Raw genomic sequence first — 17,163 nt, forward strand, 5'->3', positions numbered from 1 at the left:
TCTGTACGATACTCTAGCGTACCCTTGCACTGTTGCACGTCTGCAATTGTACTTCTGCGCTTAGTATGCTCCTCTGCAACTATTGTTCTACATGTCCACATACCATTAGTACCTACTCGTATACAGTAGCTCCAACAGCCACAGTATTTCCCTGAGCCTGTACTGGTTGCCAAATCATCTATCCGTCGATGAATGGTCTTCTCTTTTGATTGAACCAGATCCTCCGACGAACTCCGGAGATAATCATTTCTGCAATCCTCTGATTACTCCTGACCAATCTTGATCTCCCTCGATCTGCCATTTAATCAAGCCTGATCTCTTCTGGTCTTCAATGATCTATCTCAATCTGTATCTGGTTGTCCAATCTAGTCAGAATCTGTCCATTCTAACCTCTTCAGTGAATCCACAGCGTTCCACAATATCCGGCAACCTTCCTTTGACTATTGAAGATGACAAACACCCATGTTTTGACAATCTTCCCAAACCGTTCAGAATTTCACTATTCTGACCTCGCGGTTGCGTCCGGAGCGGTCCGTTTAGCTAGAACCAACCTTTGCTGCATTTCCGGGGACCTCACTGAAAACTATCCCCGAAAGCTGGGCCACACCACAATTTTCTGAAAATTCTAGGCCAAATTGCAATTTTCAGAAGTTCAGGGAATATTCCGTGTACCAACAGAATATTCCGTACACTGCCCCTGACGCCGTCTGCCACTTTAATCTGCCTTCCTTTTACAGAAACTCCGTCTCCAAAATCTGACCGTACGGATGTGTCCGGAATACTCCAAATAGTCGGAAACCACTATTGGATCACCAAAAACGGACTCCAAATGGCTTCGATCTAGCCAAAACATTTTGTACGCCTCAGATCTGCGGCTGTACCTTCGCCGCAAAGCACTGGATCCTTCCTCATGCGGCTGCACCATTGCCGCGTAGCACTGGATCCCTCCCTTGACGCTGACGTGGCAGATGACATGGCACAACCGTGCTGACGTGGTGCTGACCTGGCTGCCACGCGTCGATGACCTGGCTGCTGACGGGGCTGCCACGTGGATGACACGTGGCGCTGATGATGACACGTCGCTGCTGACGTGGGCTCGCATGGCCTGCGCGTGCCGTACACGCGCCATCCCCCACTCGTCTTCTTCCTTGGTCCGCGCGTGGGGCGCGTGAGAGGGACTGGGACCACGCGCCGGTTGCCTTAACGGCGCGTGGTGGCGCGTGGCGAGACTGGAATTCACGCGCCAACTTCTAGGGGCGCGTGACGGCGCGTCCGGCCTCCGTTGGGTGTCTGCTTTATATTTCTGGACTCCTCTTCTCGAGCCCTTGCTCCTGGTATGCTCAAAACCTGATTTTGAGCAACTTGATTTCTGGGCAGTTTCAAACAACACGTTGTTTTTCCGAAAAACGTACAACTTTAGAACCTAGTCATTCTGCTTCACCGGCGGGCGGTAGCCTCGCCTTTTTATGGATTGGGCACGCCTTTTGATGGCCCGTCTTTTGATGGCACACCTTTTTATGGATTGGGCACGCCTTTTGATGGCACGCCTTTTTTGACAGATTGGGCACACCTTTTGAGGGTATGACTTTTTTAGGGGTTCGACAAGACTCTGTAAACTGTCCCGACATTGATTCCGGTTAGCTCCTTCATGGGTCCGACAAGACTCTGTAAACTGTCCCGACATTGATTTCGGTTAGTTTCTACAAGGGTCCAACAAGACTCCGTAAACTGTCACAACATTGTCTGCTACAACGGTCCGACATGACCCCATAAACTGTCTTCTACATCGGTCTGACACCGCCATCCAGTGTCCTCTACACCGTTATGACACCACCATCCAGTGTCCTCTACACCGTTATGACACCACCATACAGTGTCCTCTACAACGTTATGACACCACCATACAGTGTCCTCTACAACGTTATGACACCACCATACAGTGTCTTCACCATCGGTCTGACACGACCATACAGTGTCTCCTATCCTCTTTTCTTTTATGTATTCGTCTATTTTCTTGTTTTGTTACTCTCTCCAAACTCAAGTTGGCTAGTTCCTATCCCCCTTGAGTTTGCGGGGGCTGTTAAAACCTATCACCTACTTCACCCACTTAAACCTACTCCACTAAACCTAACCCACTACACCACTATCACCTACTTCACCCACTTAAACCTACTCCACTAAACCTAACCCACTACACCACTACCACCTCACCTACTCCACTAAACCTAACCCACTACACCACTACCACCTCCACTTCACCTACTCCTTACCTACTACACACTCACCCTCTTCTATATATAGGAATCATGAATCATTGTAATAAATATAACATTATAGCAAACAATCAATAATACAATCATTTCTCTTTATACATTAAATTTCTTACACTATCAAACCATATGCATACCACCTCACCTTGTCCAATTCTTATTAGATTTCTCAAACCATGTGCATAACGCCTTGCCCTAGGTCGATGTCCTTCAAGATTGATCCTTCATAAAGAAAAAAACAAAAAAACAAATTGGAAGATAATTGATTGAAATATCGTCCATCATATAAAAAAATAAAAAAAAAAAATTGCAGGAAAGTGAATGGAATACTCTACTCCCTATATCGTTGCAAGTATGGGTGAGTATAAAATACATCTATTGACAAAAATTAATTAAAGAAAATCAAATGATATCAAACAATTGACGATTGATGCAGCCATTTGTTCCTATCCAAAGAAAGAAAGCATACTCAGTCTCCATGTTCAGTTTGTTTCTCGCGCCACCACCTCTTGAAAGTTCATATTCAGCCTACAAATAAAAAGAATTTGACATTGAGAAGATATATCTATACTGCCTCAAATCTCAAGTAATTTAATTTGGTAAATCCCCAGTGTAAGTAGAAAAAAATATCTTCATAATTGAGAAACAAAGTTGCACTTATAAAATAGCCAGAACACCAAAATATTTTAGTTTCTCATGGTGGAAGAAACTTTTACAAAATAAAATAAAAAAGAAAAGGAACACACAAATTAGCAAAAATAGAATTAAGACAATAATGTGTTATATGACAAACCTCAGATGTGGACACACAATGATAATGACAATATTTGCTTATGAAGTATAATGATAATGACAAAATTAGTAACTATATTATGTAGAGAACTTTAATATAATAGTGGCACTGCTGGGGTCAATTTTCTCGTACCTGTTGCTTGGCATGATCAAATGCCTCCATCCATTGATGGGCTTCTCCTGCTGTGGCACAAGCAATCTTGCAGCACCAGAATAATTAAATGTGAGAAGATGTAACATTTTTTTCCTGTAAGCATGAGAAGATCTAACACAAAAGTTTTTCCACTAAAACAAGAAGCATCTAAAAAATAATCAAACATAATAATAGTCTGACACAAATTCTTCCGAAACATAGTCAACTTAAACTCAATTAGCCAAGCAAATTCATATGTTCTATTAGAATTTCAAGACAGCTAATTGGGTAGAATATTAGAGTACAATATCAAGTGAAAAGATTTTTTTCTTGAAAATTGAAGGCCACTTAGTTAAGCCATCAATTGCCTTAAAATTTGCATCTCATCCTGGGAGAGAGCACCAATATTACCAGATGAACTTGCAGAAGTCTCATATATGTGAGCATGAGAATGCACAATACCACTCCGACCACTATCACACCCCCTGGTGGGGCTACCATTCAACTTCCAGCAATGATCAAAAACACGCACGCTTTTCCCGCAGTAAGTAATCACACTTTAGCTGGTCCTGATCATGTTCAACTGTGCCACCCTTGTTACTTGACTTGGATTGACTCAGTTTGCCATCCCCTGTAGAAGACGTGACAACTAAGGCAGAGCAATCCTAATTAGGAGCATGCACCATAGCATTGCATCAGCACTTCTCCCGCTAAACAAAAGCATAAGCATGTCTTAAGGCGGGAAAAGGACCACAGTCTAAAACATGAACCCGAATTTGATCATACTCCATATTGAGATGATCAAGAAATTCATAAGCACGCTCTTTCTCCACCATCTACTTAAAACATAGCTGCATCACCAGAACAAGCAGCCTAACAGCTTTGATAGTAAAACAGGACAGCTGCTAGCACCTTGACATTTGGGAGTTGGCGGCCTGACACTTGGTGGCACCTTGCACCTATGTCAGGCCTGGACCGCAGCATGAGAGAGGCATGCCAAGACAACAAGGTGGGGCAAACAATTGTGTCGTTCGGCGGCGGCATTCAACCCTTGGCCAAAGTATGGGCAGCATGGCACGTGCAAGGCATTAATATGACCTAAATGCTAGGCTGTAGCATACTTGGGGGTTTAACATAATCAGATGGCTTGACTTGGCTAAACAACAAGGCGTGGTGCACAACTTGGCAGACTAGCAAGGCAGCTAGACTTAACCAAGGCCAACAGATGGCACTCCGAGCTCTGTTTGGCTGGTGGCTTGCGAAATTCGAATTGTCTAAGGCAAGACAAAGGCTTCCTAAAATATAGGGGCAGTTGTGGGCTGTTATGCACAGAACCAAACATGCTAGCAAGGAACAAGGAAGGCTGAAATAAAGGAGCAGCTGGTGACAGTTATTTGTGTAGGCTTATTTCAAATCTGTCCTAACCCCTTGGTAGTTGGAGGTGTCAACTGCCATGCCAGATGGCATCTGTCCCTTATGTTTTGTAGCCTGTTTGAATTTCAAATATTCTGATTGTAGCCTATATATATGCATGGCCTTGCAAACTCGAATTCATCAAGTGTTTGAGAGTTGTGCATTGGGCTTTCCTTTGTAATTGTTGGTGCAATAATAAAGGTTGGGTTTTCTCGTAATTGTTGTGTTGCTTGACTTGTGTGCTTGACAAAACTTAACTTGTGTGTGTGAGTTGCATACATTGGCTGAGACTAAGTGTTGGGCCTTAGTGCCATCATTGGAAAATTTTACAGACTGAAAATTAGCCATGTGACAACAGCTTTACGAACTACTCAGCGCAGCTCTACATAGTACTCATCAAGAGACCTATATTTCTGATCCACCCATGAATCTTCTTCCCGAGTTCATAAGTCTATGCATCATTACCCTTCTAAGAGTATGTCTAAGCTATAGCAAACCAAATCTTATGAGTTGTGTCCAAGAACAAAACTACGACTGACTGTGGGTTGCATCGAATTACGCAACCAAAACATGATTACTGCATTTTTAAATGTTCATTGATTACGTGTAGGCCTATCCATGGTTGGCTCCTTGGAAACTTCAGTTATACAACCAGTCAGACCACTGGCGGCAATTGCCAAATTACAAGAACACGAACAAGTCAAATAATTTATGTCATCCAACTTAATGGGGCTAATGGGGCTATTTTGCAGAGATGCACTCAACCCACTCTCCTCGAAGCTATTAGAAATTTCACTAGTCTCTGACAAGTCCACAAATTAGGAATAACACAAAACCCAACAAATAACTGGCTGACACCCAAACAGAGTCAAAGTATACCACCGAAAAAATGATTTCCAAACACCTCTAGGGACTCAGCCACCTTTGCAATAAATAACCCAAGAAAAATTGTACCAAAAACTTGGGTAATGCTCCCTTCTTGGCCAGTCGGCACACTTAAGATCCCATGAAACCAAAAATTTCTCCAATCAAGGCCTGAACAACAGTTTCATATATATATATAAAGGCCACTTCCAAAAAACCACATAAAATTAGAGAGAGAGAGAGAGAGAGAGAGAGAGAGAGAGAGATAATAATAATAATAATAATAACAACTCAAATAAACTAGAAAAAAATGGATATCCAACACCTTCGTCGATCATCTGGTAAAAAATTCACTCCCATACAATTTTGTGGTTAATAGGGAAATGATGTTTGGTATACCCCAGGGACTACAATCACATTCACATCACAATCAAGATTCCATGGCTTGAGAATTTATAATTTTATTCATCTTCTGAACCAACAATTTGATTAAATACCATAATGTATAAAAAACTTTCTATGTCTTTTTTCTCTTTTCTATAGAGCTTATAAAGAGAAAATTAACAAAAAATATATAGTTTGTCTTTAATTGTTAGTGAACATAAAAAAATCGTATGCAAGTTGAGTCTTTGTCGTATTCATTACATCTTTTGTTTCAATAACTAAATGGCCTAGCATTGGTTTAGTGGCTGAAACTCGACCTATTAACCTTGAGATTGTGAGGTCTCAACTTGAGGGCAACCACTTTGTGCCAATATTGTCATATATTAGATCTGTACCCAATCTACTCTCCCAGTTGCCAATCCAACAGGGAATAAACTGGAGATATTATTTTTCACTAAATAGCCTAGCATATTATTGCTTAAGAAGGTAGAGCCAATAACACAAATCATAGAAACAAACTATCTACAAAAATTGTAATATTTAATACTAGAGAACAGTTAAGAATTGTAAGAATAAAAGGTTACAAAAATGCTACATACCCAAAACAAATCCCCAAAAAAGTTCCTCAATTTTGAAATGTGCGGATTATATTCATCCTTAGTGCCAGCCACGTCACATAAGTTTAAATATATACCATACATTCTAATTCTGGACACTTTTCTGTGAATTTATTTTGGGTAAATAGCATTCCTGTAAAAGCTAATATTAATTTCAAGCAACAATTTGCATTGAAAAAAAATGAATAAAGAGAATTGGACTTACTTCTCCTTTCTTTGTCTCATCCAACCGATTGTAAAACCGCAGAACATAAACATCCTAATAATTATAACAATAATTGAGGACCAAGGTTAACATTTGTTTATGCTTTAAAGCAAGAAAACACTAAGAATGAAATGTTCCTCACTAGAAGGCAGAATCAACCATAGAAGAAAAAGGTAGTAAACCAATACAACTGACATCTACAGTAAAAATACAAAAATAAAAAAAGAAATGCCTTTTAAAGGAACACAAATAGAGAAAACTTACACCATGATTGACCTTTCGACGTCCTAACTCTTCCACCATAAGTGTGTAGCCAACAACACCCCTCCTAATGGGTTTCTGCATGAAGAGAACGATGAGGACAAAACATTTGTTTAAAATTCAAGTGTAAATAGTCATAAATACCCAAAGACTTGGAAACTTTATTGTCTTTTTTAATTCTTTTACACGTATTCATGGACTGGGCAGTGTAGTATAGGACCCACGAGCAGAATCCATTTTAACTTCTTCAGCCAAAAAGAAAACAATAAATAGTGCTCAACAAAAATGTTAGATGTTAGATTTACATATGAAAAGAAGAAGAACAATAAGAAGAAAAGAAGAATAGAGAGAACTGCTGTGCTGCTGTTATATTAACACATGAAAAAATTAATTAGGGTTCTCCCCTCTTACACATGCATTTATAATATAAGACTAAAGACTAAAATGACACAGCTACCCTTAGACACTAACACTTAACACTTCCCCTCAAATTGGATGAAAGACCTTACTACTAAAACCTTTAGTAAACACATCAGCCAATTGATCTTCCGACTTCACAAAAGGCATACATATCAAACCCTTATTCAATTTCACCTTAATAAATTGTCGATCAATCTCAATATGCGTAGTCCTATCATGTTAAACAAGATTGTGAGCAATACTGATGGCAATTTTATTGTCACAGTACAGAGTCATAGGATCACCGCAAACAATTCCTATATCACTCAATAAGGATTGAAGCCACATGAGTTCACAAGTACCATGTGCCATAGCTAGGTATTCTGCCTCTGCACTAGCTCGAGACACCACTGTCTGCTTCTTACTTCGCCAAGTGACTAAATTTCCCCCTACAAAAGTGCAACAACCAGATGTAGACGTTCTGTCATCTACAGAACCTGCCCAATCTGCATCTGTAAATGCTTCCAACCTCAAGTGACCATAATTACAAAACAAAATCCCTTTTCCTGGGACAGATTTCAGATACCTCAAAATGTGTTGCACGAGGATCATGCATAAACTGACTTACTATCCCAACTGCATAAACAATATCTGGCCCAGTGTGAGATAGGTATATAAGCCGTCCCACAAGTCTTTGGTACCTCTCCTTCTCCACCGAGTTACCAACACCACTGCAAAAATGATGATTGACCTCAATAGGTGAATCAGCCGGTCTACAACCTAACATGTCTGTTTCTTCAAGAAGATCTAGAATGTACTTTCTCTGAGAAATAAAGATGCCTTTGTCAGATCTGGCAACTTCAATCCCAAGAAAGTACCTCAACGGACCAAGATCTTTGATCTTAAACTCCTTAGCCAACTGCATCTTCAAATATGTCAAATCCTCCTCATCATTCCCTGTCACAAATATATCGTCCACATATACAATAAGTACAATTACCTTGTTTGCGTTACGTTTAACAAACATTATATGATTTACATTGCCTTGCTTATACCCAAATCTCAACATGGCTTTCAGAAATCTGTCAAACCAAAGCCCGAGAAGACTGTTTCAAACCATATAAAGTTTTCTTCAACCTGCAGACTTTCCCAACTGTAGACTGAGTGAAGAATCCTGGTGGCACATCCATATAAACCTCGTCCTCTAAATCCCTGTGAAAAAATGCATTCTTCACATCTAGTTGTTGTAAAGGCCACCCCAATTAGCTACACATGAAAGAATGGCTCGAATAGAATTCAGCTTTGCTACAGGAGTAAAGGTTTCTTGATAATCAATTCCATATGTCTAGGTAAATCCCTTGGCCACTAGTCTTACTTTGTACCATCCAATTGTCCCATCTGCCTTCTGCTTCATGGTGAACACCCACTTACACCCCACTGGTTTTTTTCCACTTGGAAAAGGAACCAACTCCCAGGTATTATTCTTGCTCAGGGCTTGCATCTCTTCTACCATAGCTCCTTTCCACTTAGGATCATTAACAAGTTCTTTCTAACCCTATGGGATACACATAGAAGACAAAGACGAAACAAAAGCACGATATATAAGAGGCAATTAGTCATAGGACACAGAGTTAGAAATAGGATGTTGAGTAAAAGCCCCAACCCCTTTTCTAAAGAGGGATAGGAAGACTCAAATCATCAATAGCAGGACTGTCAAGTATTGGTGAAGGAATAGAATGAGGTGCATTACCTGTAGAATTAGTGGAAACAGGATTTGGAACCAGCACGAGGAATGATGATTGACTTGGTGGCACAAGGGATGACTGCTCTTTTTGACACCGTGAATAAGTCTTAAGATCAACCCTGTCCAAATAGCCCCCAATGTCTGGCTCATCACCAAAACCACTCTCAGGCTCTCCCCTCACCACAAATAACAACCCACTGACTGGGAATGAAAAAAGATAACTCATGTTGATATGACAGCATCTCATCCGCAATCTCATCCATAGCACTCTCCCCTCGAGGAGATGGCAGAGAAGAAGTAAAAAAGGACTCAGATTCAAAGAAGTTGACATCCATACTAACATACACTTTCCGGGTGTGAGGATCATAGCATTTGTAACCTTTCTGAGTAACGGAATAGCTAAGAAATACACAACGCACAGCTTTATGATTAAGCTTCCCACGAGTACGAGGTTGCAAATGAACAAAACAGACACACCCAAAAACCCGAAGAGGAAGAGAAAACATAGGATAAGCCATGGGAAGAAGTGCAAAAGGAATGTGGAATTGGAGGACACTAGAAGGCATGGCGTTGATGAGATAAGTAGCAGTAAGAACAACATCAAAAAGATTTAGGGACATTTCTGGGAAACAAAAGAGAACGAGCAACTTCAAGGAGATGGCTATTCTTACACTTGGCAACTCCATTCTACTAAGAAGTGCCAACACAACTGGTTTGGTAAAGAATGTCATGCTCCTCAAGATATGCCCGAAAATCACCATCAACATACTCAGTCCATTATCACTACGCATAATTTTAAAAAGTAGCATTGAAGAGATTGCTTACCATTTTATGGAAAAGGCGAAAACAAGAAAAAACCTCACTTTTAGTGCGAAGTAGATAAACCCAAGTCACACGAGAATAAGAATCAATAAAAGTGACAAACCAACAATAGCCAAAAGTAGACACCACAAGGAAAGGTCCCCATACATTAATATGAACAAGCATAAAAGGAAAAGTACTTCTTTTATTTACGTTTATGCTTAGCAAGTTCACAAGCATCACAAACAAAATTATTCCTAGAACAATCTTGAACTAATGAAGGGAAAAGCCTTTCTAAAATACTAAAGGACAGATGACCCAACCAACGATGCCACTGATGAAGTAGATAGAAAGAAGAGCCAGTAGTGCACTGAAGAGCCTAAGTGGAGGACAATGGTAATCTGGGAGGAACAGCATCCAAAAAGTACAGGCCACCATGTGCTTTACCACTGCTAATCATTTTTACCGTAGCCAATTCCTGAAAGACACAATGAGTAGGAAAAAATATCACCGAGCAATTTAAAGAGGTAGTAAGGCTACTCACAAAAGGTAAATTGGTAGAAAAATTAGGAACATGAAGCACAAAAGAAAGAGAAAGTAAAGATGAGCAATGAATAGAACCCTTGCTGGAGATGGAAGATAAAGTGTCATCAGCCACTCTAACCTTATCTCGCCTAGAACAAGGAGAATAAGAATAAAAAAGACTAGAGGCACATGTCATGTGGTCGGTTGCACCAGAATCAATAATCCAAGAAGGCAACGAGGATGTAGTAAGGGCACTAGCAGGAATATCTGTGCGGGTAATATTGGAAGAAGTGGAATGAACTGTGGTAAACGGAGAATCAGGCTGAGTCATCAAATGCCTTAGAGTGTGTAACTCATCTTAGGAAAGAGTACTGGGCTCACCAGAGGTACTAGTAGCAATCTCAAACACGTGTGCTTGTAGACGAGCTATACTACCACAACCACGACCCCGACCCCAACCCCGAGTAGGATGACTATTCAATTTCCTACGGTGCTCGCAATCATGCCAATCTTTCCCACAATAGTCACACTTCAATCGATCCCAATCAACCAGGGGGCCCTTGCTAGCAAACAAAACTGGACTAGACTTAGAATCACAGGTGGATGGAGCAACAACCAAATCAAAACGATCCTGAACAGAGGAATGAACCATAGCACTACAGCGACTTTACCCTTGCTGAACAAAAGCATAGACCTTGCGTAAGGTGGGGAAAGGGGAACGACCCAACACTTGAACGCGACTCTGATCATACTCCAAATTAAGGCCAACACGGAAGTCATACACGCGTTCTTTCTCCACAGTCTGCTGAAATAAGGTTGCATCCCAAGAACACAGCCTGAAAACTTTGATAATAATCCAGTTCCTGCCACAAGCTGCTTAACTTGCATAGTACACTGCAAGTGATCTGTCCTTCTGATCCAAACCTCAAAGCCTCTTTCTCAACTCATATGCTTGTGCATCATTACCCTATTGGGAGTACATCTGTGAGGCAACGGTCCAAATTTTATGAGCAGTATCTAGGAGAAGAAAAGACCGACTGATGGTGGGCTGCATTGAGTTAATGAGCCAAGTCATAACCAAAGCGTTCTTAGAAACCCATTGAGTACGCGAAGCGGCATCATTAGCAGGCTAGGGAAGGTCACCAATAATGTAGCCAATCAAACAGCGAGCAACAATAGTAAAGCTACAAGAACGGAACCAAATCAAATAATTGGAGCCATCAAGTTTCACAAGACTGATTTGAAGAGAGGGACTATTATTAAGAGTCATAACACGATGCACTCCGCCCTCTTCACTAACCTAGGGTATTAATCCTCAATTTCAGCCATTGAAAATCAATCCCCACAATAAATAACAGTCCAAGAAGCCAACAACAGTGCCAAAAACTCAACAAAGTACCAGGAAGATACCTTTACAGATTGAAACAGAGCCAAAAACGAGCCAAGAAAGCAAAAACCGAACAGAAATTGAGAGAAACCTCACCAATCCTTCAAAACAATGACTCTAGTGTCCTCTAATTATCCAGTCGGCTCCCAAGGAAAGAGAAGGAAGAGAAAAAAACAGCCCTAAAAAGGCTACAGCAATGGCTTCTGAAAAATAGCCATTTTTTCGAAAAACAAATCAACAAAAATTGGAAAAATCACCAAATAATTACCCAAAAATTAAAAGAAAATTATGGGGAAGAACCCCATGAAATTTCAAACCTGGGGGATTTTTTATTTTATTTTTTATTTTTTTGTGCAGAAAAACGAAGAAAAAAAAGAACAAGGAAAGACCACAATCTTCAAGGAGGAAGATATAGCTCTAATACCATGTTGGATGTTAGATTTACATATGAAAAGAAGAAGAACAATGAGAAGAAAAGAAGAATAGAGAGAACTGCTGTGCTGCTGTTATATTAACACAGGAAAAAATTAATTAGGGTTCTCCCCTCATACACATGCATTTATAATATAAGACTAAAGACTAAAATGACACAACTACCCATAGACACTAATGCTTAACAAAAAAATAAGAAGAAACAAAAAAGAAAAATGGAGATTATGGTGTAGGCCAAAAGCTAAGCACAATACAAATTGAAACAAAGCTATTTTGTACCAAACAAGGTTGTTAAAATAGGGATCCTAAGTGGGATCGTTGGAAAGGACTCGTGGATCAAATCGTAGAATCGGATCGAGAATTGTAAGATTCTACTTTTAATATAAAATAAAATGAAAAACTATCAATAATGATATATATGTTACGTAATTTAAAAAAGATTAAAGAAAAATAATAAATTTGATATAATGCACGTTCTATGTTAGAATAATACTATATGCACCAATCAGTGTACTAACTAATGTATCAATTGATGATGTGGCATAATTTAAGATGTTTTTGGTATTTGTAATTTGTATAATGAGTGGGGTCAATAATAATGTCATAACTAGTGTTGGTACACTAGTTAGTACACTAATTGGTGCATTTAGCACCACCATTTATATTAATATCAATTAAAATAGACATTTGAAAAAAGTGTTTATAGTCAAATTTTTTATAGAGATATACACATATAAATACATATATAAAAAACAAATAATGACAAAAAAAATTGTTAGGGTCGGGATTGTATTAGAATCGGCATCATATGCGATTCTACACGATTTTATGAATAGGACCGAAGTAACTTTAAGATCTTACTAAATTTAAGATCTTAGTGTGATCCAGATCATTTGGTCGAACCAAAATCATAGAATCGCAAGATCTTACGATCCGGATTAGCATTATGATAACCATGGTGCCAAAGCTAACATATACAAAGCCATAACTACATCATGCAGGAAAGGATCAAACCAAAAAAATTCAAGCATTAAAAAGGGAAATTTCTTTTGTTTTTCATTCAACATATACCCATATTGGGCCTTTAGTTGCAAAAATATTTCCAATAATAGTGTCTGCACTTCAGTAGATGAGATTAAGCATAAGCTAAGAAGACTTGTCATAATCAAGTGACTAAAGCAAGATCTTATTGCAAAACACCACAAAGGTGTACCCTTCATCTTTCAAGTAGTAGTCCTTTTGAGTAGGCTTCCATGTTCACTGCTTCCAAGAACTTCACTAAGAAGGATTAATCATAACTAATTATTCCCATGACCAACTATACAATAAGCTACAGACTTACATCTCAACAAGTGGACTGATCTCATGCCTCTAACGACTACCATGCCTCTGTTATAATAATACATCATCTAGCACACCATAAAACATAGCCATAGTCAATTCAGAGAAGTGTTTCTTCACCTAAACATTCAACCTATTAGATCTGAAATCATATATACGGTACATTAAAAATGACTTTATTATTTATATCCTCAACAATCAAGTCATGCTGAGGAATATCCAGAGTTGATCAATAGCACAGGTCTGAAGACAACATGCAACCAGCTTTTTGGTGATAGCAATACTAACTTCTGCTTTCTTAATCCATCAAACTGTCTCCTAGGTTTCAACCAGACAAGTTCCTAACAATTAAAGCGATGTAAAGATTTTCTTAACATAATATGTGTGGAACAAGATCATGCCTGAAGCTCTGATTGATTCAAAAAAAGATTATCATAGTATCAAAGAAGCTCATAGCTTGACAACTGACAGATTTGATAATTCAATGCAACTGCCTATGATTGATCTTCCAAAAGAGAGTTGGGAATTTATTAATTGACTACACATTCTATGAAGTCATATAAGATGATGCAACAAAGGTGAATGGTATCCAGGAACTTCAAATTTTTCAAGCTTGACTAATGACTATGAAGTATCATTGTTTATAGCTGCTACAGCAATTGCATTATTTAGCTTACTTTTTCAGGTTTCGATCTTATTTGAATTTCATCTTAGTTAATTGGAAGTACCAAACCAAACCAAGCCTTATGTCCCATCTAGTTAATTGGAAGTAATAGTACAAAATATCAATGTATCAGTAATTAATTTCCCATGCATCTCTAGCCATAATTAAATCCTACATGACTAAATTCCACAAATTTTCCACTCCTGATGTCAACTTTTACGCTTCATCTTTCAGGTAGTAGTACTATTGGGTAGAGTTCCATGTTCACTGTTTCCCAAAAACTTCACTGAGAAGGATTAATCATTCCCATAATTATACAACATGCTACAAACATACTGATGCCGGACTGATGGCAGAAAAAAAGATAACAACGAAATAATAATAAGGAGAAAAAAATAAAAAAATAAAAACCAATATTCTCAAATAAATTGCACTCAATAATAAATATCTCAAAATGTCTAATAACAATAAACCCAATATTTATAGACCAACTAAGAAAATAATAAATAAGGAAAGAAATAATAAATCCCAAAATTACATAATAGTTCCTTAAGTTAAAATGGCCTAAAACCAAGCTTAATTTAATCAGTTTCAATTCTTAATGGGATCAATGGTGGGCCTCATGTGATTCCCATCACTTGCTCTTCAAAAGATGGACCGACATGCTTCTATTACATTACCACTTTCAGCTAGCAAACCATAAAACATTAAGATAGTCATTCAGAGAAGTGATTCTTCAACTTAATTCAAAGTATTAGCTTTGAAATCATATATATGGAAAATTCAGAAATGATCTTTTAGCACTGCATTTATTCTATATTCACAACTCTTTGAGCTACCAATACATTATAATAAAAATAATTCCCCAAAAAAAACGGAAAATATAAAGTGAAACAAAAAAAATCCCTCTGTTTGGTTGCCAAGAAAACTCAGACAAATATGAGATGAACTGCACTGGTCATAGCAAGATTAGTCTCAATTGGAGCCTTTTCTCAAAAACCAAATAGGTTGAGAGGGAGGGAGAGATTTTGAACTTTATGATTCAAATTTAATGCAGTCTTTTATTAGCTTACATTTAAGTATAAATTAAACAAACTTACATTCAAGAACTTTGATCCGTTCCTCTGTTTCACAAACTTCCTCGCCAATACACCAAATTATATACATAGACAAACAACCCAACCCAAATTTACATACATGCATATATTGGCAACCAAAACCGATCACATCACACCACATCTACTATTTTCTATACTACTATATAAACCACACAAAATCATTTCCAATGTTCATAATGTTTTTTTATTTTCCCAAAATTACCCATATTGTTATGTCAGAAAATAACAGATAACAATTATCAAATTCAACCTATTTTCTCCATTCATCAAATCATCATCAAAATAAAAAAAAATAAAAAAAACTTAAATGTAAAACTGCACCCTAGAATATATTTATCAACAATGCTAGGTGGCCCAAAAATTCATGACTCAAAACACTCAAAACGATAAAACCATGTCGTTTTGATACATTTGAGCCATTCAAGTCATACAAATTTGGGCAGCCAAGCATTTTTCTATATTCATATGGCCTAGGTTTTCTCCAGTCCTAATCGGACCAGCCCACAGCTGAGTCCAAATCAATGATTCAAACCTCAATGGGTAGAACTCATCAAGTCCTTGATACTTACAAAAATCACATTGATGAATAGCTATCGGTTTGCATTTCTGTTAATAAAATTATTGACAAAAATGTGATCTAATCAAATTGTTAGTGATATCCAATGAAAGTAATTTTTTTTACAAGGATTTACTACTTTAACGATTCAGATTATCGAGACACATCCAAAATAGGTCCTAAATGTGCCGGACTGGACGGTCCAGTTGTTCTGCCCAACTGGAGACAATCCAGTCCCTATTTATATTTATAGAGTGCGTGCGTGCGTGTGTGTGTGTGTGTGTGTGTGTGTGAGAGAGAGAGAGAGAGATGCGTTACAATGCCGGGGTATTCGCGAGGGTCGCGCTTGTACATCTCGACATACTTGCCGCGAATGAAGAGAAAGCGGAGATGATAGTACTCGTGGCCGATGGAATTGACGCGAAAATGGTAGACCCAGCCGAAGAACTCGAACCTCCCTCTCTCTTCCGTCCCAGCTCCGCTCTCCGATGACCCTCCTTCGCTCCCAGTCTTCTTCAATGTCAACGCCGACGACGCCATCTCCCTCTCTCTCTCTCTAAAAAAATACTCTCTCTCTCTCTCTAGAAAAATGGAGACAATTCTGGTATTTATTGATTTTGGTGGCGTTGAGTGATTTTCCCCAAAATTTGAAGTGTTTTTGAAGGCGAGAATAGAAAGAAGAAAAGTACTTGGAAGTAGAGAGAGATAGAGATTGACATGGTGTTTACTTGGTGAGTCGCCTTAGGGGAGCTGAATAAATTATTAAACTTTTTATTAATTTTTTTATATGATAATTTGTATAAATTTTATATTTATACGAGAGATTTCATAAAAAAAAATTAATAATCTATTTAAAATTTATGGCAATTTTCTCACTGGTTGGCGTTTTGGTTTTGTTTGGCCAGCGAAGGAGTGGTAGTCGGAGGAAATAAATGGAGAGGGCGATGATGTAGACGTTGTAGATTGAAGGTCAAAATCAAATCATCAAATAAAAGACAAAAAAAAAAAAAAAATCAGAAAAGGATCCGGATCGTCTCCGGATAAGATTTGAAACAATTTGATCCAATTTGGCTCATTAAATCTACTTTTGTGCTTTTTTTTTATAATTTGAACTATTAATATTTAAGAATTTGTTTAGTATATTATTTCTATAAAAAATTATGTCGATCGGATAACAGATACTATGTATTCAATCACTTTTTTCTGAAAAAAATTTTCAATCACTTTTTTCTGAAAAAAATAAACGGTCAAAAAATT

The 17,163-nt window shown here is 38.3% G+C and overlaps 1 protein-coding gene and 1 long non-coding RNA gene across 6 annotated transcripts in view; both read right to left on the reverse strand.

Moving 5' to 3' along the window:
* The window catches only part of LOC114279999 (protein ENHANCED DISEASE RESISTANCE 2), a 110,763-nt gene extending 93,943 nt beyond the window's left edge, over positions 1 to 16,820 (reverse strand). For 3 of the 5 annotated variants that reach the window (XM_082925114.1, XM_028222315.2, XM_028222316.2), the window contains exons 1-6: positions 16,225 to 16,812; positions 6,943 to 7,017; positions 6,679 to 6,732; positions 3,196 to 3,261; positions 2,740 to 2,798; positions 2,416 to 2,492 (exon numbers count right to left, since the gene is read on the reverse strand). In XM_082925114.1, the coding sequence (XP_082781240.1) occupies positions 2,416 to 2,492; positions 2,740 to 2,798; positions 3,196 to 3,261; positions 6,679 to 6,732; positions 6,943 to 7,017; positions 16,225 to 16,446 (553 nt within the window). In that variant the 5' untranslated portion in view covers positions 16,447 to 16,812. Of the gene's footprint in view, positions 1 to 2,415; positions 2,493 to 2,739; positions 2,799 to 3,195; positions 3,310 to 6,678; positions 6,733 to 6,942; positions 7,018 to 16,224 lie in introns of all 5 variants that reach the window. The other 2 variants (XM_028222314.2, XM_028222317.2) reach the window with 2 other exon arrangements.
* On the reverse strand, positions 2,010 to 2,317 carry LOC145824701 (uncharacterized). Its single transcript, XR_014366663.1, has 2 exons — positions 2,212 to 2,317; positions 2,010 to 2,113 (listed from the first exon to the last, which is right to left on the reverse strand). It is a non-coding gene; the product is annotated as an uncharacterized LOC145824701 (long non-coding RNA).
* Positions 16,821 to 17,163: the final 343 nt, after the last annotated feature.

This window comes from Camellia sinensis, chromosome 4 (assembly GCF_055761805.1).
Source record: "Camellia sinensis isolate YWXY chromosome 4, ASM5576180v1, whole genome shotgun sequence".
Lineage (NCBI taxonomy): Eukaryota > Viridiplantae > Streptophyta > Magnoliopsida > Ericales > Theaceae > Camellia > Camellia sinensis.